General features: G+C 42.3%; 1 protein-coding gene across 3 annotated transcripts in view; it reads right to left on the minus strand.

The window, feature by feature from the left end:
* LOC135511174 (disks large homolog 5-like) overlaps positions 1–25829 on the minus strand; it is a 100516-nt gene that overhangs the window by 59940 nt on the left and 14747 nt on the right. For 2 of the 3 annotated variants that reach the window (XM_064932775.1, XM_064932773.1), the window contains exons 2-5: positions 14551–14619; positions 8057–8213; positions 6827–6970; positions 173–356 (exon numbers count right to left, since the gene is read on the minus strand). In XM_064932775.1, coding sequence (XP_064788847.1) covers positions 173–356; positions 6827–6970; positions 8057–8213; positions 14551–14619 — 554 coding nt within the window. The remainder of the gene's footprint in view (positions 1–172; positions 357–6826; positions 6971–8056; positions 8214–14550; positions 14620–25829) is intronic. The other variant, XM_064932774.1, reaches the window with a different exon arrangement.

The following is a 25829-nucleotide window of genomic DNA, read 5'->3' on the forward strand; positions in this document are numbered from 1 at the left end:
ACAGTGTCCTCAAACACTGCCCTTTACAGAAGCGCTCCGTATGCATCTCCAAGCAGTGTGTCTCCTGTCCACCGCAGTAGTCTACTCCCGGGATGTGTGGATGTGTGAAAGCCCGGCAGCCAAGTATAGGTCACAGCAACCTTGTGTGGTTGTGTGTGGATGTGTATGGTACCTCTTGCTGCTGCAGCCTCATGTCAGCCACCTCCTTCTGGCCGTCACTGTGCATCCTGCGGAGCTCCTCACAGCTCTGCTTCAGGTGGTTGTGTTCCCTGACCAGCTGAGCGTGGTCTCTCCTCAACACCTCCAGCTCCTCCTTCAGCTGAGACTGGTCTCCTAACACACGGCTGTGGAGCATACTGGAGACCGAGAGGGAGAGGTCAAAACTGGGGGAGGGGAAGACACTGATGGCACATTCCTAAACACGGTTAGAATTGAGATTCTCCATGATCACATGGTAGTCAGACTAACACCAAACTGTCCTCCTGACTACAGAGTTTGGCCAGGCTGCTTGGTGTTGTAGGCACGATGGATTCGATAAGAAAAGGCAGCTCTACTGTTTTAAAGTTTGGTTCTCCTCAGTGTCTCACAAAAATCCTCTCATGGACAACCACACACAGAGCTCCCGAGCGCCGCCCCCTTCCCATAACACTGTTGGATTTTCAAATCTAAACAACATGAAGTCTCAATAAAAAATAAAAACATTGAAGAGATCCAATCAAAGCTCAGCCCATTATTGTGCCAATACTGCTACATAGCTGATACCTACTGGACTGTTCATTTATCACGGTACTCCACTTTGTTAACCTTTATCTGTCAGCCCAAGCCACGAACACAGGCCCTGTGTGTAGTTAACCAACCCTCTCTGCCCATTCATCGCCATTTTACATGTTGTTGTTGTTGACTTAGCTAGCTCTCCCAATCAACACCTGTGATTGCTTTAAGTCTCTCTCAAATGCCAATATGCCTTGTATACTGTTGTTTAGGATAATTATCATTGTTTTAGTTAACTGCGGAGCCCCTAGTCCCACTGTACATGCCTGAGATACCTCCTTTGTCCCACCTCCCACATGCGGTTTTCTCACCCAGTATAACCAGCATGTCCAGAGATTCAACCTCTCTTATCATCACTCAGTGCCTGGGCTTACCTCCACTGTACCCGCACCCCACCCATCTGCACATTATGCCCTGAATCTATTCTACCACACCCAGAAATCTGCTTCTTTTATTCTCTGTCCCCAACGCACCTAACGGCCAGTTTTGCAAGCCTTCAGCCGTACCCTCATCCTACTCCTCCTCTGTTCCTCGGCTGATGTGGAGGCTAACCTAGGCCATGTGTGTCCCTAGGCACTCATTTGTTGACTTCTGTAATCGAAAAAGCATTGGTTTCATGCATGTTAACATCATAAGCCTCCTCCCCAAGTTTGTTTTTCTCACTGCTTTAGCACACTACGCCAACCCCGATGCCCTTGCCGTTTCTGAATCCTGGCTTAGGAAGGCCACCATACCCAATTTCCATACCCAACTACAACATTTTCTGTCAAGATAGAACTGCCAAAGGGGGCGGAGTTGCAATCTACTGCAGAGATAGCTTGCAACTTTCAGTCATACTTTCCAGGTCTATACCAAGACTCAACAGCCATAGTTTCTCAAATGACTGCCTCGGCTGGTTCACCAACTACTTCGCAGATAGAGTGTGTGTAAAACCGGAGGGCCTGTTGTCCGGACCTCTGGCAGTCTCTATGGGGGTACCACAGGGTTCAATTCTCGGGCCGACTGTTTTCTCTGTATTTATCAACGATGTCGCTCTTGCTCCGGGTGATTCCCTGATCCACCTCTACGCAGACGACACCATTCTGAATACATCTGGCCCTTCTTTGAACACTGTGTTAAATAAACTCCAAACGAGCTTCAATGCCATACAACACTCCTTCCGTGGCCTCCAACTGCTCTTAAACGCTAGTAAAAACCAAATGCATGCTTTTCAACCGCTCGCTGCCCGCACCCACCCGCCCGACTAGCATCACTGGACGGTTCTGACCTAGAATACGTGGACAACTACAAATACATAGGTGTCTGGCTAGACTGTAAACTCTCCTTCCAGACTCATATCAAACATCTCCAATCTAAAATCAAATCTAGAATCGGCGTTCTATGTCGCAACAAAGCCTCCTTCACTCACGCTGCCAAACAGTCAGTTTTACTAGGGTATCTTACCGATCTTCGACTTCGGCGATGTCATCTACAAAATAGCTTCCAATAGTCTACTCAGCAAGTTGGATGCAGTCTATCCCAGTGCCATCCGTTTTGTTATCAAAGTGCCTTATACCACCCACCACTGTGACCTGTATGCTCTTGTTGGCTGGCCCCCGCTACATATTCGTCACCAGACCGCTCCAGGTCATCTATAATTCTATGCTAGGTAAAGCTCTGCCTTATCTCAGCTCACTGGTCACGATAACAACACCCACCCGAGCACACAGCAGGTATATCTCACTGGTCATCCCCAAAGCCAACATCTCCTTTGGCCACCTTTCCTTCCAGTTCTCTGCTGCCAGTGACTGGAACGAATTGCAAAAATTGCTGAAGCTGGAGACTTACATTTCCCTCACTAACTTTAAACATCTGCTATCTGAGCAGCTAACCGATCGCTGCAGCTGTACATAGTCCATCTGTTAATAGCACACCCAATCTACCTACCTCATCCCCATATCATTTTTATTTACTTTGCTGCTCTTTTGCATACCCGTATCACTACTTACACACCATCATCTGCTCATCTTTCACTCCAGTGTTAATCTGCTAAATTTGTAATTATTCTCTCCTATGGCCTATTTATTGCCATACCTCCTCATAACATTTGCACACACTGTATATAAACTTACTTTTTTTCTATTGCGTTGACTGTACGCTTGTTTATTCCATGTAACTCTGTTGTTGTTTCTGTCGCACTGCTTTGCTTCATCTTGGCCAGGTCGCAGTTGTAAATGAGAACTTGTTCTCAACTGGCCTACCTGGTTAAATAAAGGTGAGATAAAAATAAATAAAAAGAGACGCCTGTCCTGGGCCCGCTTCCCAAAACCATTTTTATTAACGGTGGACTTGAAATCGCTCGTAAGGTAACGCCTGCCTCAGAGCACTCTTACAACAGCTCAGTGTGTCGTCACTGTCACTTTACACACAGAGGACCTCAGCTTGACAAAGAATGAAGATGTCTGTGACCGACAAAAACTTCATAGTTGAAAATAAATAGACTAAAATGTTTACAATGTTATAAACAAGCGAAGCAAGCAATGAAAACTGAGATAACAAAATTATATAATAGTTTGATTATTAGGCTAAAGATTGACATCACTTTCATGTATGTGCAATCGATAGACCTACCTAGTACAAAGCAATTAGGTTACATCTGAGCCGCTTCAATATATCTATCTATCTATAAGCTAATGTATTTCCCTGTAGCCTAACCAATAACCTAAAGGTCAACATATTAGTTCTATGGCAACGTTGCAGAATATCTATAGGTCTACTTGAAGCTCAATTTCTGCCACCCAAACTTGACTTTGGCTTTATTCATTCATTCTTGCTCACAACACACACACACAACCTTAAAATTATAGTTCAGGATTTTGGCAATGAAGCCCTGTCTCTACTTCCCCAGAGTCAGATGAACTCATGGATAGCATTTTTATGTCTCTGTGTCCAGTAGGGAGGTAGCTAGAGGTAAACTCAACAAAAAGAAACGTCCCCTTTTCAGGACCCTGTCTTTCAAAGATCATTCGTAAAAACCCAAATAACTTCACAGATCTTCTTTATAAAGGGTTTAAACACTGTTTCCCATGCTTGCACAATGAACCATAAACAATTAATGAACATGCACCTGTGGAACGGTCGTTAAGACAATAACAGCTTACAGATGGTAGTCAATTAAGGTCACAGTTATGAAAACTTAGGACACTAAAGAGGCCTATCTACTGACTCTGAAAATTACCAAAAGAAAGATGGCCAGGGACCATGCTCATCTGCATGAACATGCTGCAAGGTGGCATGAGGACTGCAGATGTGGCCAGGGCAATAAATTGCAATGTCCGTACTGTGAGACACCTAAGACAGCGCCACAGGGAGACCGGACTGACAGCTGATCGTCCTTGCATTGGCAGACCACGTGTAATAAAACCTGCACAGGATCGGTACATCCAAACATCACACCTGCGGGACAGGTAGAGGATGGCAACAACAACTGCCCGAGTTACACCAGGAATGCACAATCCCTCCATCAGTGCTCAGGCTGTACGCAATAGGCTGAGAGAGGCTAGACTGAGTGCTTGTAGGCCTGTTGTAAGGCAGGAATGAGCGTTACACTGAGGCGCGGAATCGTGGAGAGAGGTTCCGTCATGGTCTTGGGAGGTGAGTCACAGCATCATCGGACTGAGCTTGTTGTCATTGCAGGCAATCTCAACGCTGTGCATTACAGGGAAGACATCCTCCTCCCTCATGTGATACCCTTCCTACAGGCTCATCCTGACACGACCCTCCAGCATGACAATGCCACCAGCCATACTGCTCGTTCTGTGTGTGATTTCCTGCAAGACAGGAATGTCAGTGTTCTGCCATGGCCAGCGAAGAGCCCGGATCTCAATTCCATTGAGCACATCTGGAACCTGTTTGATCAGAGGGTGAGGGCTTGGGCCATTCCCCAAAAAATGTCCGGGAACTTGCAGGTGCCTTGGTGGAAGAGTGGGGTAACATCTCATGACAAAAACTGGAAAATCTGGTACAGTCCATGAGGAGGAGATGCACTGCAGTACTTAATGCAGCTGGTGGCCACACCAGATACTGACTTACTTTTTACCCCCCCCTTTGTTTAGGGACACATCATTCCATTTCTGTTAGTCATATGTCTGTGGAACTTGTTCAGTTCATGTCTCAGTTGTTGAATCTTGTTATGTTCATACAAATATTTACACATGTTAAGTTTGCTGAAAATAAACGCAGTTGACAGTGAGAGGACTTTCTTTTTTTGCTGAGTTTAGTTTCCAGAGACAGTGCTAACAAGCTTAGGTGCAAAGACTGGAAATAGTCAGGCATAGATAGCTAGCTTCCAGTCTTTGCGTTAATCTAGTTAGCAGTGGCTCACAAAATGACCCCTTACTTCCTTCATACTGGACAAAGCGACATGCAAATGGTATCCACAAACTATCCCTTTAATTGCGTGCATGCACACACCTTCCATGCCTGGATTTAATGCCATGGATTACCACATATAGGCTACCTAAGGCAGCAGGCAGCATAGCGGTTAGAGCGTTGGGCCAGTAACCGAAAGGTTGCTAGATGGAATACCCGAGCTGACAAGTTAAAAATCTGTCGTTCTGCCCCGAACAGGCAGTTGTTCCTAGGCCGTCATTGTAAATAAGAATTTGTTCTTAACTGACTTGCCTTGTTAAATAAAGCTTTAAAAATATATTATATATATATATTTTTTTTACTCTGGTAAGTGATTAAAAGCATGACAGGTACACATACTGTCAGTTGACTAAAGCATTTGGTAGGCCTATAGAACATAACTTGATTGCAATCCATTATCAATTGACTATAAATGATAGACCTGCCAACATGAACGCATTATGCGTAACAACTACGCAATTCTCTGTCCATGTACAAAGTAAAATTTACAAAGGTATGAGATCCGAGTTAAAAGTACGCTGAAATTAATAGGCCTGGATTTAATTTATTTTTTACATTTGAATAAAAAAATACATCCACTGAGTAAATCTAACATCCTGATTTGAGTTGCAACACACAGACAGTTTGTGTCAACGGACATGGATATGAATACGTTAGTATTCAACGTAGCTGCCCCGTGTCTGCCCCTCCTGTTTGTTGTGATTCTGAGTTTGCCGACTGTCCGCTGTAGTTAAACACATGGACAAATCCCTTATCGACTACATGTGTTGTGGAAAGGTAAACACTAATTGTTTCAAGTTAACGTTTGCGAACATAAGATGGACATTCAGTGGGTTTTAAAGTGCCAGCAGTTCACTCGCATTTGCTAGTGAAAGACATTTAAATGCAAATACGAAAAATAACTGGTCGCATGTGCGCGAGTGTCATGGACATTTCATTCTGCATCCATTAGGTGTATTTTCCACGTAACATTACAAGGATCACGCAACCTGATAGACTAACTGTAATTACTAACTGTGATCCACGTCACAAAAAGCATTGCAGAAGTATAATAAAAAAGTAATATAAACATCTTGGCCTGAAATGGAGTGGGGAGTTTAGAAGACTGCGCGATGAAGAATGAATGAGTGTCTGGTATTAGGTATTAGCTATAGAGGCAATGCTTCTATAGACTCACAAACTCTGCGCGCACGAGCGAGGGGAGGAAGTAAACACTAATTCTGAGAGATGCTACAAGCGCGAGTTGAATCTCCAATTTGCCGCGCGCGTCTGGTACTCTAAAAAGTTGAACAGGGTTGGCAGATCTACAACTCCTTAAAATCAGATAATCCCCATTACATTTCAATAAAAACACACCATTAGCACATCAATGTTCTTTCAATTAGTGTAATTGCAGCACCAGGCACTTCCCCAGTCTAAGTGAGTAAAACCATGATGCCATACAACCTCTCATTATTTCCATCTAATTACAGTCTATTCAGAAACAGTAGAGGAACAGAGGATTCCTGACATTAGGCTGGGAAGTGTCGTCTAGGACCACTAAAGGTCCACCTCTACCCAGACATGACACGTCTTTCTTTCAACAACCCAGTCAGTCAGTCGACCAACCCACCCACCCAATCAGTGATGTGATGGTGGTACTCACTGGTAGAAGTCAGCCTCCTTGACGGCCTCCTCACATCTCTTCAGAGTCTTGGTGTGTTGGTTTTGTAGAGTCTGGAGATCTGCCATGGCCCCCATACACTGGTTTTTCAGACGCTCGTAATCATGGCTGGCTTTGGAATTTGGCCTTTGGGGAGACGAGACAATAAGATGCTACACTACATAAGATCTACCAACTGAGACCTGGTCTACAAGGGCAGCCCAATGTCAGTTTATATATAAGAGTTAGAACCAAGGCATGCAGTTGCTTTGCATCAAAATGGAGAGGACCCAAAGGAAAATGCATCCATGAGTCAACCCAGAGCTGCAGAGCTCAGCAAACTGTATGAAGGGTTCCAAATTTGCACACAGACTGGAATTTGATTGTCTTGTGATTGAATTTAACCAAATGTACCAAGACAAAGTACCTCTAATTAAAATGGTAAAATATCATAACTGAGTCATGTCAAACTATACCTCTCTCTCTCCTACACTTCAAATCCACTAGGCGTCCCTCCCTGTTCTGAATTGCGTTTTAAACAACCTGGTACCCGGAACTCACGAGGGCTTTCATAAACTGAACAGGATGGTTGCCTATCAATTTCTGTCAACAGTACTGATCGTAAAGCCAGATGACAGGGAGGGCAAGAGACTTGATAGGACCTTAAATACACTCAGTCAGAGGCAGGGCAACTTTGCAACTTTCAGACTACTCTTCATAGATGTGTCAGCAGTTTGTTGACTAAAATCATTGGATTGTAGCCCTTTTCCCTGAGAGCACATCTGCCTATGAGAGATTAACTCACTATTGTGCATCCCTCTAGATTCTGTACACTGGCTTCTGGAAACAGAATGCTTCATAAAAATGTTTGTAAGCATGACCAATCATAAACCTACAGGTCAATATCCTCAAAGTAATGACCGACAGAGAGAAATTAACTAAATGTTAGTGTCTATTGTAGCAGACCACGTGTGATGTAGTTCAGGTGCTGAGGGACAGCACAACAATGGCTGATTTCCTTGAATTTTATGATTAGCTAGATGGTATTCTGTCTAAATCTTGCATTTTGACTACTTGTTGCATAGAGACATTCAGTAAAGATTATCTACTCTACTTATGTATAGATGTTGTATTTGACCAATTGTTGGATTAATACATTGATTTACAGAATAAAGACTATCCACTCTGCTCTTCCGTCTCCTCAGTCATGTGGTGGGTGGAGGATGTCTGTACCTGCAGTCGTCGAAGGTGGTGCCGGGTGATGCCAGTGCCAGGCGCTTGCGGAGCTCGTCCCTCTCACGGGTCACCTGGCGCAGCTGGAACAGGATGGTGTCGTTGAGGGCTGGGGGCGGAGACGAGGCTGAGCCATTACCGGTACCGGGGGGTGAACCTGCAACAGTGAGTATGTCACCACGGGCAAGAGCAGCTCACCGCCACCGGAATTCATGGGACAGGAAGAGGAGGGCTTGGGAGAAGATGAAATGGACGCTTGCATCATAATATCAACCAAACACAGAAATACCTAAGGTTATAAAGAAACATTTTATAAGTGCAGTCCTTCATATTGGAAGAACACTAGAGTTCAGCGAGAATTGATTGGATAACCTCTAACTTGAAGTGATTCTTGATCTGATTCTTCTCCTGTGTCTCATTCTGGGTAGAATAGGATTATACCACAGGCCATAAGTCTACCACATCTGACTTGAGTTAAACAAGAATTAGACTTGCAAGTTGACATTAATGTATTATTCAGGTGAAGGCTTAGATAAGGTACATAAATCCCAAGTTAGGATTTCAGCTAACAAACAGGAAAGAGTACCCTCACTTGAGGCCTTGTCCTTGACATTCTCAACCAATTCACTATCAAAGAACTGCTTTAGCACAGCATATTCTGATATGAAATTCCGATAATATTTTCCATGAAAATATCCAAATTTTCCAAGAATAGCCTCAGATCCACAAGGCAACAATGCTGGTAATCTCAGACAGCAACATACTAGAGATAATATTTATATCTGATAAAACATATTTCCAGTACTTTTTCTCTGGCTGGCTTATGCAGAGTCTCTGGGGCACTTTTATCGCGTTGCATTAAGCAACAGATTCATGTAGTCGTACAAAATGACAATTCAAAAGGTAAATTGAGGAAGTAGAAAATAAAAGATTAGTCTACATTGAAATTAATAAATTTCCCCTGTTCCCTTAGCTACGATTATGACATTTGTTCTAGAGGTCGACCGATTATGATTTTTCAAAGCCGATACAGATTATTGGAGGACCCAAAAAAGCCAATACCGATTAATTGGCCAATTTTTAAAAATGTATTTGTAATAATGACAATTACAACAATACTGAATTTAACTTAATATAACACAATAAAATCAATTTAGCCTCAAATAAATAATGAAAATATGTTCAATTTGGTTTAAATAATGCAAAAACTAAGTGTTGGAGAAGGAAGTAAAAGGGCAATATGTGCCATGTAAAAAAGCTAGTGTTTAAGTTCCTTGCTCAGAACATGAGAACATATGAAAGCTGGTGGTTCCTTTTAACACAAGTCTTCAATATTCCCAGGTAAGAAGTTTTGGGTTGTAGTTATTATAGGTCTCTCTCTCTCTCTCTCTCTCTCTCTCTCTCTCTCTCTCTCTCTCTCTCTCTCTCTCTCTCTCTCTCTCTCTCTCTCTCTCTCTCTCTCTCTCTCTCTCTCTCTCTCTCTCTCTCTCTCTCTCTCTCTCTCTCTCTCTCTCTCTCTCTCTCTCTCTCTCTCTCTCTCTCTCTCTCTCTCTCTCTCTCTCTCTCTCTCTCTCTCTCTCTCTCTCTCTCTCTCTCTCTCTCTCTCTCTCTCTCTCTCTCTCTCTCTCTCTCTCTCTCTCTCTCTCTCTCTCTCTCTCTCTCTCTCTCTCTCTCTCTCTCTCTCTCTCTCTCTCTCTCTCTCTCTCTCTCTCTCTCTCTCTCTCTCTCTCTCATTAACCTTTGACTATTGGATGTTCTTATAAGGCACTTTAGTATTGCCAGTGTAACAGTATAGCTTCCGTCCCCCTCCTCGCCCCTATCTGGGCTCGAACCAGGAACACATCGACAACAGCCACCCTCGAAGCATCGTTACCCATCGCTCCACAAAAGCTGCGGCCCTTGCAGAGCAAGGGGAACAACTACTCCAAGTCTCAGAGTGAGTGACGTCACCAATTGAAAACGCTATTAGCGCGCACCCCGCTCACTAGCTAGCCATTTCACATCGGTTACACCAGCCTAATCTCGGGAGTTGATAGGCTTGAAGTCGTAAAAGGCTCAATGCTTGAAGCATTTTGAAGAGCTGCTGGCAAAATGCACGAAAGTGCTGTTTGAATGAATGCGTACAAGCCTGCTGCTGCCTACCATCGCTCAGTCAGATTGCTCTATCAAATATCAAATCATAGACTTAATTACAACACAATAACACAGAAATACGAGCCGTAGGTCATTAATATGGTCGAATCCGGAAACTATCATTTCGAAAACAAGACGTTTATTCTTTCAGTGAAATACGGAACCGTTCCGTATTTTATCTAACAGATGGCATCCCTAAGTCTAAATATTCCTGTTACATTGCACAACCTTCAATGTTATGTCATAATTACGTAAAATTCTGGCAAATCAGTTCGCAACGAGCCAGGCGGCCCAAACTGTTGCATATACCCTGACTCTGCGTGCAATGAACACAAGAGAAGTGACACAATTTCACCTGTTTAATATTGCCTGCTAACCTGGATTTATTTTAGCTAAATATGCAGGTTTAAAAATATATACTTCTGTGTATTGATTTTAAGAAAAGCATTGATGTTTATGGTTAGGTACAGTCGTGCAACGATTGTGCTTTTTTCGCAAATACGCTTTTGTTAAATCATCCCCCGGTTGGCGAAGTTGGCTGTCTTTGTTAGGAAGAAATAGTCTTCACACAGTTCGCAACGAGCCAGGCGGCCCAAACTGCTGCATATACCCTGCCTCTGTTGCAAGAGAAGTGACACAATTTCCCTAGTTAAAATAAATTCATGTTAGCAGGCAATATTAACTTAATATGCAGGTTTAAAAATTTATACTTGTGTATTGATTTTAAGAAAGGCATTGATGTTTATGGTTAGTTATACGTTGGAGCAACGACAGTCCTTTTTCGCGAATGCGCACCGCATCGATTATATGCAACGCAGGACACGTTATTAATTAAATTGGGCATTCCGATTAATCGGTCAACCTCTAAAAGGATGGAACAAATTATTGACCTACAGATCAAGAAAAAAGCTTGTTTTTTCTACTAAGCTGCTGTAGGCCAATAGTCTATCCAAATACTTTCAAATATCCCTTTATCTTTTCTTTGCATCTCTTCCTTGTGAACACCTATAGGTGAAACACCTGGATCATCTAAACATGACTACGGTGTGATACAGGACGTGTTTAGTTGGCCTACCAAGGGCTGTTACGATGACTGTATTACCGCCAAACCGGCGGTCACAAGTTATGACTGAGGTCAAATTCCACATGACTGTTTAGTCACGGTAACTAGGCTTCTCCAAGCTCTGATGCTGCTGCTGGTCATGAGTAGCCTACCTAAACGTGGTAACTGCCTGGTACTTGGCACTCTATTGTCCCTCTAATCAATGCCAAGATAATTGAAAATCTAAATCAAACAGTTCATGAGAACCATGAGCTCATGTTGCGCAAGATTTTAAATGGTTATGCAATTGCGTGAGAAAACAGTGATTTCCTCCATTAAAAAGAGGATCCAACAGCTTTCTATATTTATTTCTCAACTTTCCTAATATTAAGCACATTGTTTACCTTTACAGCAGGAGTAAAGCCTACATGGCTGGCATGACAATAAACCACACAGGGAAAAGCGTCCTCCATTCACTATTTAAGTGCAAAGATGACATGTATTGTTTCCCGCTGCCCCCGTTTCGATACAGATGCATGATAATGGTCCATTCTAAATCAAAACAAATGTCACACATATAGTATTTAGTATATGTAAAGACAAGATTAAATCAACAATAGTCTGATGGGTGACAATATTAGACTATCACTTGTGAGCGCTGCATTGTCGCTTGTGAATGATGCCCAGCATGTGCAGTAAGGCGAGACAGTCGGTGTAGAGCCTAACTGGCATACAGAGTCGGCGCGAGAGTTTCAATTTTGGGGAAGATAATTTTTACCATAAAAATGCACATTTATAATAAAGGATTACATTAATGGTCACTTTTGAGAAAACTTCATTTTGGAACATTCACGCTTACAGCCTAATGCCGTGAGCACATTGCTGCACTTATAATGTGAAGAAATAGCCTAATAGTTCATCAACATTTTAAGCTAAACATTCTGATCTGTTGCATCAGCCTCATTGCTTTTAAAATGTTTGATGCGAGTGGTTGTATTAATTTTGGATCTATCGCATCTCACAACTGTCCCAAAGCATGATTGGAATATTTATTTATTGCACAGAAGGACAAGTTAACCAATAGAATGTCAACTTTTGCACTATGGGGCATAGTAGAATGACATAGGCTAGTACTTTTGCTGTTTGTTAGGCTTACTCACCTTGTTGGTTGATGAAAATTAGGCTAAATGTGGACAGTTCTGCTAAACATTTTCAATATGCGCCTCAGAATTTGATAAGAGGGAAGTGCAGTTGCGTCCCCATTGTGTCGGTCTTCACTTGTAGTCTACTTCTAGCCGAGATGCCTGTGAGAAGGAACCAATCACGTGACAGGCATTGACTAATAAGAGATATCTGAGAGAGCCATATGAGTGAGGTGCTTCGGAGCACGGCAGCTCAGAGAAGGGAATTATAATATTCAGCCCAAAAGCAAAACGGCCACTGGCCGCAAAAGGCATGTTTTTTTTTAAATAGGCATTACGGCCACACAAGGGGATGCCGCCGTGAAATTTGAGGCATGGTGAGAATATTGTCAAGTGCTTGTCAAATTGTGAATGACAGACTGATGAAGTGTGTACAGCCTGCACTGCCTTCCATGCTACTTTTTTCAAATCATCATTAGAGTCGCATCATGCAGCCTGAGAATGCATTAAAAACATAGAGCCCACCCAACGTTGCATAAATAACCTTAAATTGCACATATAGGAGGGCGTGTTTCTTTGTTAACCGCTCAACACAGAATAGCTGCATGTCCGCACTCTCTCGGAAACCATTTGTAGAAAATATCCTTTCTATTTTATTCGGCTATGTTCAATTGTATTCTTCATACTATAAAATAATGCCACGGAATACTAAGCAAACCCTGTCTGCTAAATGAACTAGTGTAGCCCACAGCCATATGTCATAGCCAGAACAGGACAACTCAGAGTATGATATTTTGTTCTTCTGAAATAGACCACAATTTCTTTATATCATGTTTCTTTAGACCGGTCTAAAATAAATGAAAATAATTTATTGTGATGGTGTAGGCTATATTAAGTGGATTTATTGTAGATGTATCAAAAAGGTCTGTATCAGTGGCTTCTAGACTATGTGTGGAAGCAAGGAGATTCAAAACATGTTTATGTCAATTACTGGTCAATTAACATGAGACTGGCAGTTATTTGCTTGACAATCACCAGCTGACAAAATGTCATAACCGCCACAGCACTAACACGGAACCCAAACCGGCTGCGCGCATCCGCTATCGTGCAGAAATGTATTTTGTCCCCCTACAACAAACGTGATCACGACAAAGGTTAAAATATCAAATCAAACTCTGAACCACTGAAATTAATTTGGGGACAGGTCGAAAAGCTTTTAACATGTATGGCAATTTAGCTTGTTAGCTTGCACTTGTTTGCTAATTTGTCCTATTTAGCTATCTTGCAGTTGCTAGCTAATTTGTCCTGGGATATAAACATTGAGTTGTTATTTTACCTGAAATGCACAAGGTCCTCTACTCTGACAATTAATCCACACATAAAACAGCCAACCGAATCGTTTCTAGTCATCTCTCCTCCTTCCAGGCTTTTTCATCCTTGAACTTATATGGTGATTGCATCTAAACCTTCATAGTACTACCACGATGACCGGCAAAACAGTTCATCTTTCAATCACCCACGTGGGTATAACCAATGAGGAGATGGCACGTGGGTACCTGCTTCTATAAACCAATGACGAGATGGGAGAGGCAGGACTTTCAGAGCAATCTGCGTCAGAAATAGAAATTAGTTCCATTTTAGCCCTTGGCATCGCAAACGCTCATTGGCATGCGCGAGCAGTGTGGGTGCAATATTTGAATAACACGATTTCTACATTTATTTCGCGCCGCTCACGCACGCGACGTGTCTGGTCAGCATGTAAGCCTACACCTCGCCTTTCACAGAAGACCCCTCTACGTCCCTTCACCCTCTCTTTTAGTTTACACCTCCTTCCCACTCATCCCAGAACAGAAGCAGGCCTGTCAGGGAGGCCGACAGACAGAGACAGGCCCATCTCTCTCTACCTCTACCTCTACCTCCCTCCCTCACTTCCCAGAACAGAAACAGAAGGAGGAGCGGGCCAGACCAAGAGACAGATGGACAGGCAGGCAGAGCCACGCAGGCAGGAACTCGGAGGATTATGTGCCATCCTTGGCATCAGGTTGGGCCTTTAAGGGTTTACGTAACACCCAGTGATGCTGAGTCATTTGGACCCCTGTCAAGCTCTGGCACTAAGTGAGTGTTAAGAAGGAAGCATGGTGAATACACACAGAAAATGTTGTAGGCCCAATACTTACCAACACTGCTTAGGGAGCTGCTACTCTCAGAGTCTGAGGGCATGGTGGAGAGAACACTGTATGTAGAGCCTGCAGAGACAGTGATGAGGTGGAGAAGAGAGTAATCAGTAACCAGTCAAAAAGAAGACCCCGAAATCGGGTGTTTTACATTGAAGTTGTTCTTGAAACAAATAGTTTGGTTCGTCAATCGATGAATTAGTATTGTAAAGTTAGCTTCATAACCCAATACAAATATGCATGAAAAAAAAATTGACAAATATATCTTCTCCTGTACTTATGATTTTAACTCCTCTTTATTCATGTCCCCTCTCGCTCTCCATGCAAGTAGTACAATGCTTTGATGTATATTTCCTGTATGGCCCTGCTAGTCAAGCCCTTTCTAAGTCAAGCAGCACATGGAGACAGTGCTCAGGACGATAATGCCATATTTGCATAGTGCTACACACTTCTAAAGGCTTCTTTCTGCATGCTTCCCAGCAAAAACAGTTCCAAAAAGGTCATGCATATATTATGTCGTTGTTGTTTGTTTTGGACTTAGGTAAGGGTTTTTTCGGCTGTTCGGGCACAACATTTTCTCAAGGCAAGCCAAAGTCGGTAACTGAAGTCTTTGTTGGTGATTTGTCAACAGTAGGGATTCTTCAATAAAGACTGTCGTCACTAAACTCGTTTTCAAGCACATTTTTTCCATTGAGAAATACTGGACCAAACATCTTAGATGTAAAATTGCATGATTAAGAGCTTCTTGACAAAAAGCTGAAACTAATGACTGATTTGAGTTCTTAGATTCATTTTGACAATTTTTTTTGTAGTTCATACTGGCAAAGGCATCTCAATATGGACAAACAGTACAATTGCCGCTTTATTCTTGTTTTTCAAGTGATGGTCTTTTAAGGGAGTATGCGAGCACACTAGTTTGGATCGCCTAGCCGACCTGAAGCATGCTGACTCCTTTACGCCCAAGGGAGATTTCATTTGATCTTTATACGTTTTAGTCGTTTAGCAGACTCTTATCGAGAACGACTTACAGGAGCAATAAGTGCCTTGCTCAAGGGCACAGACAGATTTTACCGAGTCGGCTTGGAGATTTGAACCAGAGACCTTTCGGTTACTGGCCCAATGCTTTTAACCACGAGGCTACCTTTTCATGTAGAGGAATCCATAGAGGGAGCTATACAAGGTCATGCTGCTGGACATCACAACTCTAGCTGCAGCAACAGATCAGCAACATAGGAGTTTAACCCTTTGCGGAGTGAGTTCTTAGAATGTCATCATTCTCAGTGTTCCACTTTGGAATTTTTACTTCAGTGCAGACTGAATGAGCAGCCCTTGCTGTTGTCATCTTTAAGAATCAGTTAGGTTTGCCATAGTACATAATATATAGACATACCGTTTATTGCTCCTTTGAGTATTAAGAAGACAAACAGATATACATATAGCTGGTTATATATAGTCTAATGGGTATATTGTGATCAACTGAGATGCGCCTCTGTCACACTTCAAGCAGGCATAAGACTGCAATTAAAGGATAAGGTTTTTTGTTGTTGTTTTTGTTTTACAACCAAATCTATTTATGTAAATGGCATGTTATAGAATGGTCCAGACACCTTTGTGATTTCACATGTTTTCGATAAAGTTACCCCAAAACAGCAAATCACTTCCTCAACCTCATTGTGTAGTATATGGGGGTCCCCAAAATAACTTTTACAAAATAGCCAAAAAAACACCTCCAAACATCATTTTAGAAATGGCAAAGCTCTCAGTAAAGTGTCTTTAGATGTTGTACACATGAAAGAATTGTCACTCAGAACTTTATCTGCAATGTTATATTCTCTTTTGCGCTACTCGAGCCATTTCATTTTCCATGTAGCTTCCTGGTTAGATTTTTCTCAGGTTTTCGCCTGCCATATGGGTTCTGTTATACTCACAGACATCATTCAAACAGTTTTAAAAACTTCAGAGTGTTTTCTATCCAATACTACTAATAATATGCATATATTAGCTTCTGGGCCTGAGTCGCAGGAAGTTTCCTCTGGGCATGCTTTTCATCCGAAAGTGAAAATGCGGCCTCCTATCCCAAACAGGTTTTAAAGTGTGTCCTCTAATACCCAGTCATGACACACACCAAAGACAGGGTTTTTTTCTGAATCAAAGAAGGGACTTGGGTGGTGGGCATGGAGCGGAGACATTTGAGTTTTAAAGCAAACTTCCTGCAAATCTATGCATTTTGCTCTGGCTAATCCTGTGTTATTTTGCTCTGGCTAATCCTGTGTTATTTTGCTATGGCTAATCCTGTGTTATTTTGCTATGGCTAATCCTGTGTTATTTTGCTCAAACATAATATCTACCGCTAAATTCAGTGTTTTGGGAATTCTCAAATCTCCCTGACTGTCCAACTTTTATTTTGGTGATTGATAGATGTCAATTATTATATTATAATAAAACATAAATCCATTATAGTTTCTACATTCTTTATATCTGAGTTAAGTCATTTAAGTTAAAGCGTTTTTGTACAAATTTGAATTAGGTGACCCCGAAAAAAATCCCAAGGATTTCAATGGCAGACAAATTTCACCAAGGGAGTGATAACATCAAGAGGGCATCGATCAAATCCCATTATCCCAGATCTGCTGTGTAGGCTATAGTCCTTACAACGCCAAGCCTGCAGATCACACAAGGCCTAACCTCATTAGAGAAAGAGCGAGATTAGAAATTAAATGAAGGTAGAAGAAAGGTGACTGACTTTTAATATTTTCTGACACTTCCTGAAGCTCGGCCTCTGCTGCTGCGCTCCACTGGGGAACACAGAGGATTTCACATTGTTCTAGCTGACATGAGAACTGCACATAGCCTAGCACACCACTACTAGTCTGCTGCACACTGAAATCACACTTTCGACTAATTTTCCCAGATGCATGTAAAAGGAGTAGGCTACACTTTTTATTTTTATTATTGTGTCAGATTTGGAAGCAGCAGGTAGCCTAGTGGTTAGAGCGGTGGGCCAGTAACCAAAAGGTTGCTGGATAGAATCCCTGAGCTGACAAGGTCAAAATCTGTCGTTCTGCCCCTGAGCAAAGCAGTTAACCCACTGTTCCCCTTGCCCCAAAGACGTGGATGTCGATTAAAGCAGCCCCCCGCACCTCTCTGATTGAGGGGTTGGGTTAAATGCAGAAGACGCATTTCAGTTGAATGCATTCAGTAGTACAACTGACTAGGTATCCCCCCTTAACCATTTTTATTTATACTGGAACTCTTGCGGCTCAGCTAGGGGATAAGTCATCTTACATGGAAGTCAGGCTTTTCTGCTCGATAAACGTTTTTTACTGATACAAGAACAGGTCTGGGAGATGTTCAGCCCCAGAACACAAAATTCATTTGATTCTAAGTAATCTGTCCCCTCTCCGACCAGCATGTCATGCCACATTGAGTAGCCCAAATCATAATCATTGTCAATGCTCACTACAGATTTCATATACCAGCGGCTTGCCAGTTATATCCTGCCTTTAATTTAAACATAAAGATACAGTAAGTTAGAAGAGAGTATGGAAATTGAGAAAAACTAGGCCTAGCCTATAGGCTCGAAATGTATCAAATTGAGACCTGTGGCGACAGTATACACGAAGTCTCTTATCAGGCCAATGAATGCAGTAGCATATTGAACGGTAGCAGGCCATCCGGTGTTAGAAGGGTCGGCAGAGGTAGACCTCTTAAAACAGGACTTTAAGCATCAATAGCAATTCGACCTTGGCCTCATTCAGCCGGGCCGATGATTTGTTAACAAGCTGACGGCGTCAAAAAATAGTATATGTATTAGAGCTGCAAAAGATCTTTTGTTTGGCACTTAGACTGCAGACAGTCTAATTCTCTAACATTCCATCGTGAAGTGTGCACTTGCCCTGTGGGGGTGAGTAAGTGGACACTTTAGGAAGAAGTGTGGGGAAACAGAATGCAACCTGAAAGTGTGGACTCGTTCACTTTCTCTCAACAACATCCAATGTTTTTTCACTGAGGGTGAGTGAGCAATGCACACTTTAGGAAGACGTGTAGGGATCCTGAACACAGCCTTGTTTAAAGATCGAGTAGGGTATAGCCAAGTGAGAGCTGATGGTAGACAGGGATAGTAGAACAAAGGCCCATCTCCTCTCCCTGACTCCCTCCATGTCTACCAATTAGGGTTGCAAAGGGTTGGAAACTTGCCGGTAAATTTCCTGAATTTTTCCAGAACTTTCCATTGGAAGTTAAGCCCGGGAATTTGGGGAATTTTCATTAAATTTATGAAATTCATTTAAAAAATGTTAACTTAAAACAGTGAACCTTTTTTTTGTGGGGCAATTCTAGGTCTTGTGTCATACTTTGGTTAAACTATCACCAATTCAATGGAAATGCAACCCTCTGCATGCACAGTGCATCACATGTGCAGCTGATTCTCAAGATCTTGCACACTAATGAGATGCTATTGAGCCCACACTACTACACTGTCTGAGCCAAGGACAACATGCATTCTGGTAAGTTTTGATTACAATACTGGGTGGGGTGAATATATTCTATATGACAAACATGATTTTTAGTTAACAAGTCAATTGTAGCCTACAGCGACGTGTATTTAAATAATTTATAACTTGTTCACAATTTCTGCTAGTTAGTTTGCTTAAAAACCTCTTAGAGATCGGGCTACTTTTTTCAACATTCTGTTAAAAATCACGCAACATTTCAACGTCCTGCTAATCATGCCAGGAATATAGTATATGCATATGATTAGTATGTGTGCATAGAAAACACTCTGAAGCTTCTAGAACTGGTTCAATGGTGTCTGTGACTATAACAGAACGATTTCCGTGGTCAAAATCGGCAGAAAACCTGGTCACTAAATCGCCGAAGAAAAAATCAATCCGCCAGCCCAAGTATTGTCTATTGGAAGGAAAAATAATTAAGAGTGAGATTACAGTTCCTACAGCTTCCACACGATGTCGCCAGTGTTGTGATTTCGATTCAACTAAATCCTTGGTCATCTGAGTAATAGCCACATCCGGTTGTCAAGTCCACAGATGTAAACAATGGAACCGGAAAAGTTAGTTACGTTACCCAAACTCGTGCTTATTGAATACAGATTGCTCCGTGATCAATTTGATCGTTTATTAACGTTTAGTAATACCTAAAGTTGGATTACAGAAGTAGTTTGAAGTGTTTTGTCAAAGTTTATAGGCAACTTTTTAATTTTAAAAAATAACGTCGCGTTTAAAAAATGTGTTTTTACTGGATCTGGCGGTGTTCATAAATTTGAAAATAAAAATAAAAGAGAGCCGCACACTCTTGGAGCTCAGATGCAAAAATTTAATACCAACGTTTCGACAGCCAAGCTGTCTTCATCAGGGTATAATCACAAACACTGCGGGATGACTCGTTTATATAGTGTCAAAGGACACAGGTGTCTGTAATCACGGCCAGGAGTGGCCTAATATCATTGGTTAATAATCAAATATGAAAATGTCTTACAAAGAACAGCATACAAACAAATGGATAGCATACGATCATAGATTAATTTGACTATACAAGTTTACACACAATTACAATGGCAAAATCACAATAATCACAAGAATGGCTTCAGATCAAAGTCTACGTTGAGACCGAAGGGCGCAAGGGTCTTTAAATTAAAGATCCAGGCAGCCTCTCGTTTTAACAATAAATTATCAAGGTCACCCCCTCTCCTAGGGAGGGTGACATGTTCGATGCCAATATAACGCAGTGACGAAATCGAGTGGCCTGCCTCCAAGAAGTGGGCCGCAACTGGATAAGTCAAGTTTTTACACCTAATGGTGCTACGGTGCTCTGAGATACGTACTACGTAGACTTTGATCTGAAGCCATTCTTGTGATTATTGTGATTTTGCCATTGTAATTGTGTGTAAACTTGTATAGTCAAATTAATCTATGATCGTATGCTATCCATTTGTTTGTATGCTGTTCTTTGTAAGACATTTTAATATTTGATTATTAACCAATGATATTAGGCCACTCCTGGCCATGATTACAGACACCTGTGTCCTTTGACACTATATAAACGAGTCATCCCGCAGTGTTTGTGATTATACCCTGATGAAGACAGCTTGGCTGTCGAAACGTTGGTATTAAATTTTTGCATCTGAGCTCCAAGAGTGTGCGGCTCTCTTTTATTTTTATTTTCAAGTTTCTACTCCGCTAGCCAGCACCTCGTCTTTATAGGTGTGCGTTTCTTTTTCTTCTAGGGTGTTCATAAATTGACATTTTGGGTACACAAGGACCGATTTAATTGAAAAAAAGACCCAATTGTGATGTTTATGGGACATATAGGAGTGCCAACAAAGAATCTCGTCAAAGGTAATGAATGTTTTATATTTTATTTCTGCGTTTTGTGTAGCGCCGGCTACGCTAATTCCTTTGTTTACGTCCCTTCTGGTATTTCGGCGTGTCGTCTGCTATCAGATAATAGCTACTCATGCTTTCGCCGAAAAGCATTTTACAAATCTGACTCGTTGGCTTGATTCACAACGAGTGTAGCTTGAATTGACTACCCTGCATGTGAATTTTAATGAACGTTTGAGTTTTAACGAGTGCTATTAGCATTTGGCGTAGTGCATTTGCATTTATTGTTGGCAGGGGGTGCGGTTGCATCCCGGGTGGGCCAGAAAGGTTAAGCCTGCTAACTGAGGAGTGTTAATTCACCTGTTTCCATACATGTTTCATTTTAAAACATGTTTCTTACAAAAGGAGTTGTTTAATCTAAATGCTTAATTATTAATCTGTACATGGAATCGTATATGTTTTTTTCAACCATTTTTCTCCCTAGTCTTTACGGGAAAATGCCAAGGGCACTATCTGATTTGTGGAGACATTTCACTGCAGCTGATGTAGAAGGAGAAGCTGTGGACATTTGCAAATACTGTGCCAAATCACATGTGAAGAAGGCAACAAAATGCAGAATTCAGCACTCACATCAAGAATCCTCTGACAGAAGTCCCTCTACTTCTATTCGAGGTGAAAATGATGAATCAGACACCTTATCGATAACAGCTCATAGTCCTCCTGGAATCATTTGTTGTTTTTTTACTCAATGGAGGAACATATTCAGAGAAATTATGATGAATGTCTTGCTCAAGGTGTGTATGCAACTGGTTCACCTCTGATGCTCACAGGCAATGTGTATTGGAAGGGATTTCTGAATGTTATTTGCCCAGCATACACCCCTCCAACCAGACATGCGTTATCTACTCATTTGCTGGATGCAGAGTTCAACAGAGTTCAAGTGAAGGTCAAGCAAATCATAGAGAAAGCAGACTGTATCGCAATCATCTCTGATGGGTGGCCTCCACCCCTCAACCAGTATTCTACAAGAGCACAGACACAAGGGACAATGGACACACCGGTCTCCACATTGACTGACTTCAGCTTATCTGCAATGACCTTGGACCACAGAAGGTATGTGCACTAGTGACAGACAATGCTGCGAACATGAAGGCTGCTTGGTCTAATGTGGAGGAGTCCTACCCTCACATCACACCCATTGGCTGTGCTGCTCAAGCATTGAATCTGCTCCTCAAGGACGTCATGGCACTGAAAACAACGGATACAATCTACAAGAGAGCCAAGAAAATGGTTTGGTATGTGAAGGGTCATCAAGTTACAGCAGCAATCTACCTCACATAGCAAACAGAAGAATAAGGGCACCACATTGAAGCTGCCCAGCAAAACCTGTTGGGGTGATGTTGTCATCATGTTTAACAGTCTCCTGGAGGGAAAGGAGTCTCTCCAAGAAATGGCCATATCAGTCTGCCGATATGGACAGCCCCATCAAGAGGATCCTCCTGGATGAAGTATTTTTGGAGAGAGCGGTAAGCAGCCTGAAACTCCTGAAACCTATAGCAGTAACCATTGCACAGATTGAGGGAGACAATGCCATCCTGTCTGATATTCAGACTCTGCTTGCAGATGTAAGAGAAGAAATCCGTACTGCCCTGCCCACTTGACTGTTGCTCCAAGCAAAGGAAACTGCAGTTCTGAAATACATCAAAAAGTGTGAAGACTTCTACCTTAAGCCCATACACGCCGCAGTGTACATGTTGGACCCCAAGTATGCTGGTAAGAGCATCCTGTCTGGTGCAGAGATCAACAAGGCCTATGGTGTCATCACTACCGTGTCATCACTGCCATGTCTCGCCACCTTCACCTGGATGAGGGCAAGGTTCTTGGTAGTCTGGCGAAGTACACTTCCAAGCAAGGGCTTTGGCATTGAGATGCAATATGGCAGTCGTGCCAACATCTCATCATCCACCTGGTGGAAGGGACTTTGTGGATCTGAGGCTCTTTCCCCCATTGCCTCCATTATCCTCCAAATCCCACCAACATCAGCCGACTCATAGCGCCACTGGCCCTTGTTTGGGAACACACACACCAAAGCACGCAACAGGCTGACCAATACAAGGGTTGAAAAATTGGTGGCCATTGGGCAATTTTGTGGCTTTTTGAGCCTGGCAACAAGCCATCCTCAACAAGGAAGATGAGGCCTCAGAGTGATGTTCAAGAGGTGGACATTGAGGAGGTCCAGGGAGAAGACATGGAAGCCTGAGAGGAAGACAACAAAAGCTTTAGTTTCTAGACCATCATTTTACACATGTATGTTGAAAACGTTTTAGGTAAAATGTTTGTTTGTCAATGATTTGGTAAATATATCCAATGCAAAAAACATCTACATTTTAATGGTATTAATATTAATTTGCATATATTCCATTAATTCCCATATATTCCCATTAATTCCAACAGAAAGTTTCCACCTCTGAATATTCCCCAAAATGTACAACCCTACTCCCACTCCCCTCCAGGGCCAACAGTTTTTGCTCCATAAGGCCAGATTATCTTTCCATGAAGCGGAGGAATACTAAATTCTGAAGTATGGCGAAAATATGAAAAAGGGTTGAATAGGATAAGTGGCAAGGAACGACAAAGTGTGTTCCTCTCATAGTGATCAGAGTCTGGTGCCGCTGTCAACTGTTACTAAATAACATAAGAGGTCAACCAGATAATTATCTCTTCTAAAAATGCACCAACTACCCCAAAATCTAAGTATGCGTTTATTTGAGGAATTGGATTCTGCCATTTCAAAACACTTTCCATCTTAAGATCTTGACAACTTGATGCAAGGCCTTCTCTTCCTGAGGAGGAGATAAGACTTCAGGGACTGTTGGAGAACAAAGGTTATTATTGTTATATTAATAATAGTCTGTATTATGAACTGGGTGGTTCCAGCCCTTACTGCTGCATCTCCTCGGGCCTTATTGCTGAATTGTGTCTGAATTCAGGAACAGACTGTGTGTGTGTGTGTGTGTGTGTGTGTGTGTGTGTGTGTGTGTGTGTGTGTGTGTGTGTGTGTGTGTGTGAGAGATAAAGCCACTGCTGTTTGGCTGGGCCTGGAAGGACTCCATTTCAGGGGGTCTGTCTCTCACAAGGCCATGCATGGCAGTGGGTCACATGACCAGAAGAGTCTGCAGGGTCGTGGTCAGTAGAAGGAAAACGGGAAGGTACAACCTGAAGTTGGCCAATAAGAACAGAGTTTGAAACAAATCTGAGACCACAGAAGGTCAGAATTCAAACTAAACAAATTTTGCTAAATAAAACAGCTGATTGTCATCACAGAGCATACGTGTTCTATATAGCAGTGGAACGTAGCCAAACCGCTGAAGAACACAACATCATCCTAAATGACAGACAGGAGTGGTGTGGTGGTTCACTTAGTGCCGCTTCACTATTAAACAAGGTGGAGAAACCTCTATATAACTTAAGAGGTTTACAACAACACGGTGCCATGATAAATAGATAGGTTATACCTATCCAGTCATTTCAGATTTTTGAGCACTGAAGGAGTCAAGGCTGGCTAAAGTTAGCCTGATTCTAAATCTCTTAAGTGCTATACAGCCAACTCATATGGTCGCTAGCATTTAGCATAAAAATGACCAAGTATAGATCTGGTACGAGGCTGGGGTAAAGAGTCTGAATATTGAGACGCGATGAGGAGCTGATCGCTGTCCCTCTAGCAGAAATGCTGAACAGCAGCAGTCTAGCTGGTCCAGTAATGCTCGTACTTATTACAGCGAACACACAGCCTATTATCTGCCAAGCTAGTGGTGCTTTAACCCAGAAGAACACTAGAAGTCAGCATAAGTGAGACAAAGTTTTTTAAAAACAACTATGATAGCAGCTTATAAATCTCGAAAGCGGAGGTGCATTGCTCGGGTCCTCTGGGGCCGCAGTCCTGCTGATTAAATCACCGTTGGCTTTTGACAAGGGACTAATTTCTCCAGGTGTGTGAATTCTCCAGCCAATCTGTAGCCTCGACTTCCAGGGAGACAGGGAAACCAGCAGAATGCTGTGACCACTTGGCAAGCGTACAGTCATCATTAGGCTATAGCTTGTCTTGGACATGAAGTTGTGTAATATACAGTGATCAGATGATATCTGTACATCCTGAATAATCTTGAGTTATCTCCGAGAGCAGAACCCCTTTATGAACAAGGTAGGTAAATGTTAATACACACCCTGTCTAGACTACATCTTATCATGACATAACAAAGTAGCGGAGAACACAAGCCTTTGGTCATGCATCAGAGACTGCATTGGAATAGTGACAGAGAAGGGGACGGACGGTAGACGACAGAGAGATATGGGGGAGTGTAGAAGACAGAGAGAGAGGGAGGGTAGATGATAGAGAGGAACATTTTACATCATCTCGCTAGTAATTCATAATGAAACGATCTTAACAGAGAAAAACATCCTCGTGTGCTACCTATATTCCCCCAATACATTCCCCATGCTTTAACGATGACAGCTTCTCCATCCGAGAGGGGGAGATCAACAATTTCCAGTCTCAGGGACATGTACTGTACTCATTTGCAGTGACCTAAATGCCAGAACTAAACAAGAGCACAACAACCTCAGCACACAGGGGGACAACCACCTACCTGGAGGGGACAGCTTCCCTCCCCAATAAGCCCCCCTTGACACAACATAACCAACATAAATGGGTCATAACTCCTGCAGCTCTGTCGGACGCTGGGTATGTACAATTGAAGTCAGAAGTTTACATACACCTTAGCCAAATACATTTAAACTCAGTTGTTCACAATTCCTGACATTTAATCCTAGTAAAAATTCCCTGTCTTAGGTCAGTAAGGATCACCACTTTATTTTAAGAATGTGAAAGAATAATAGGAGAGAATGAATTATTTCAGCTTTTATTCTTTCATCACATTCCCAGCG

Source organism: Oncorhynchus masou, chromosome 23 (genome assembly GCF_036934945.1).
Source record: "Oncorhynchus masou masou isolate Uvic2021 chromosome 23, UVic_Omas_1.1, whole genome shotgun sequence".
NCBI lineage: Eukaryota > Metazoa > Chordata > Actinopteri > Salmoniformes > Salmonidae > Oncorhynchus > Oncorhynchus masou.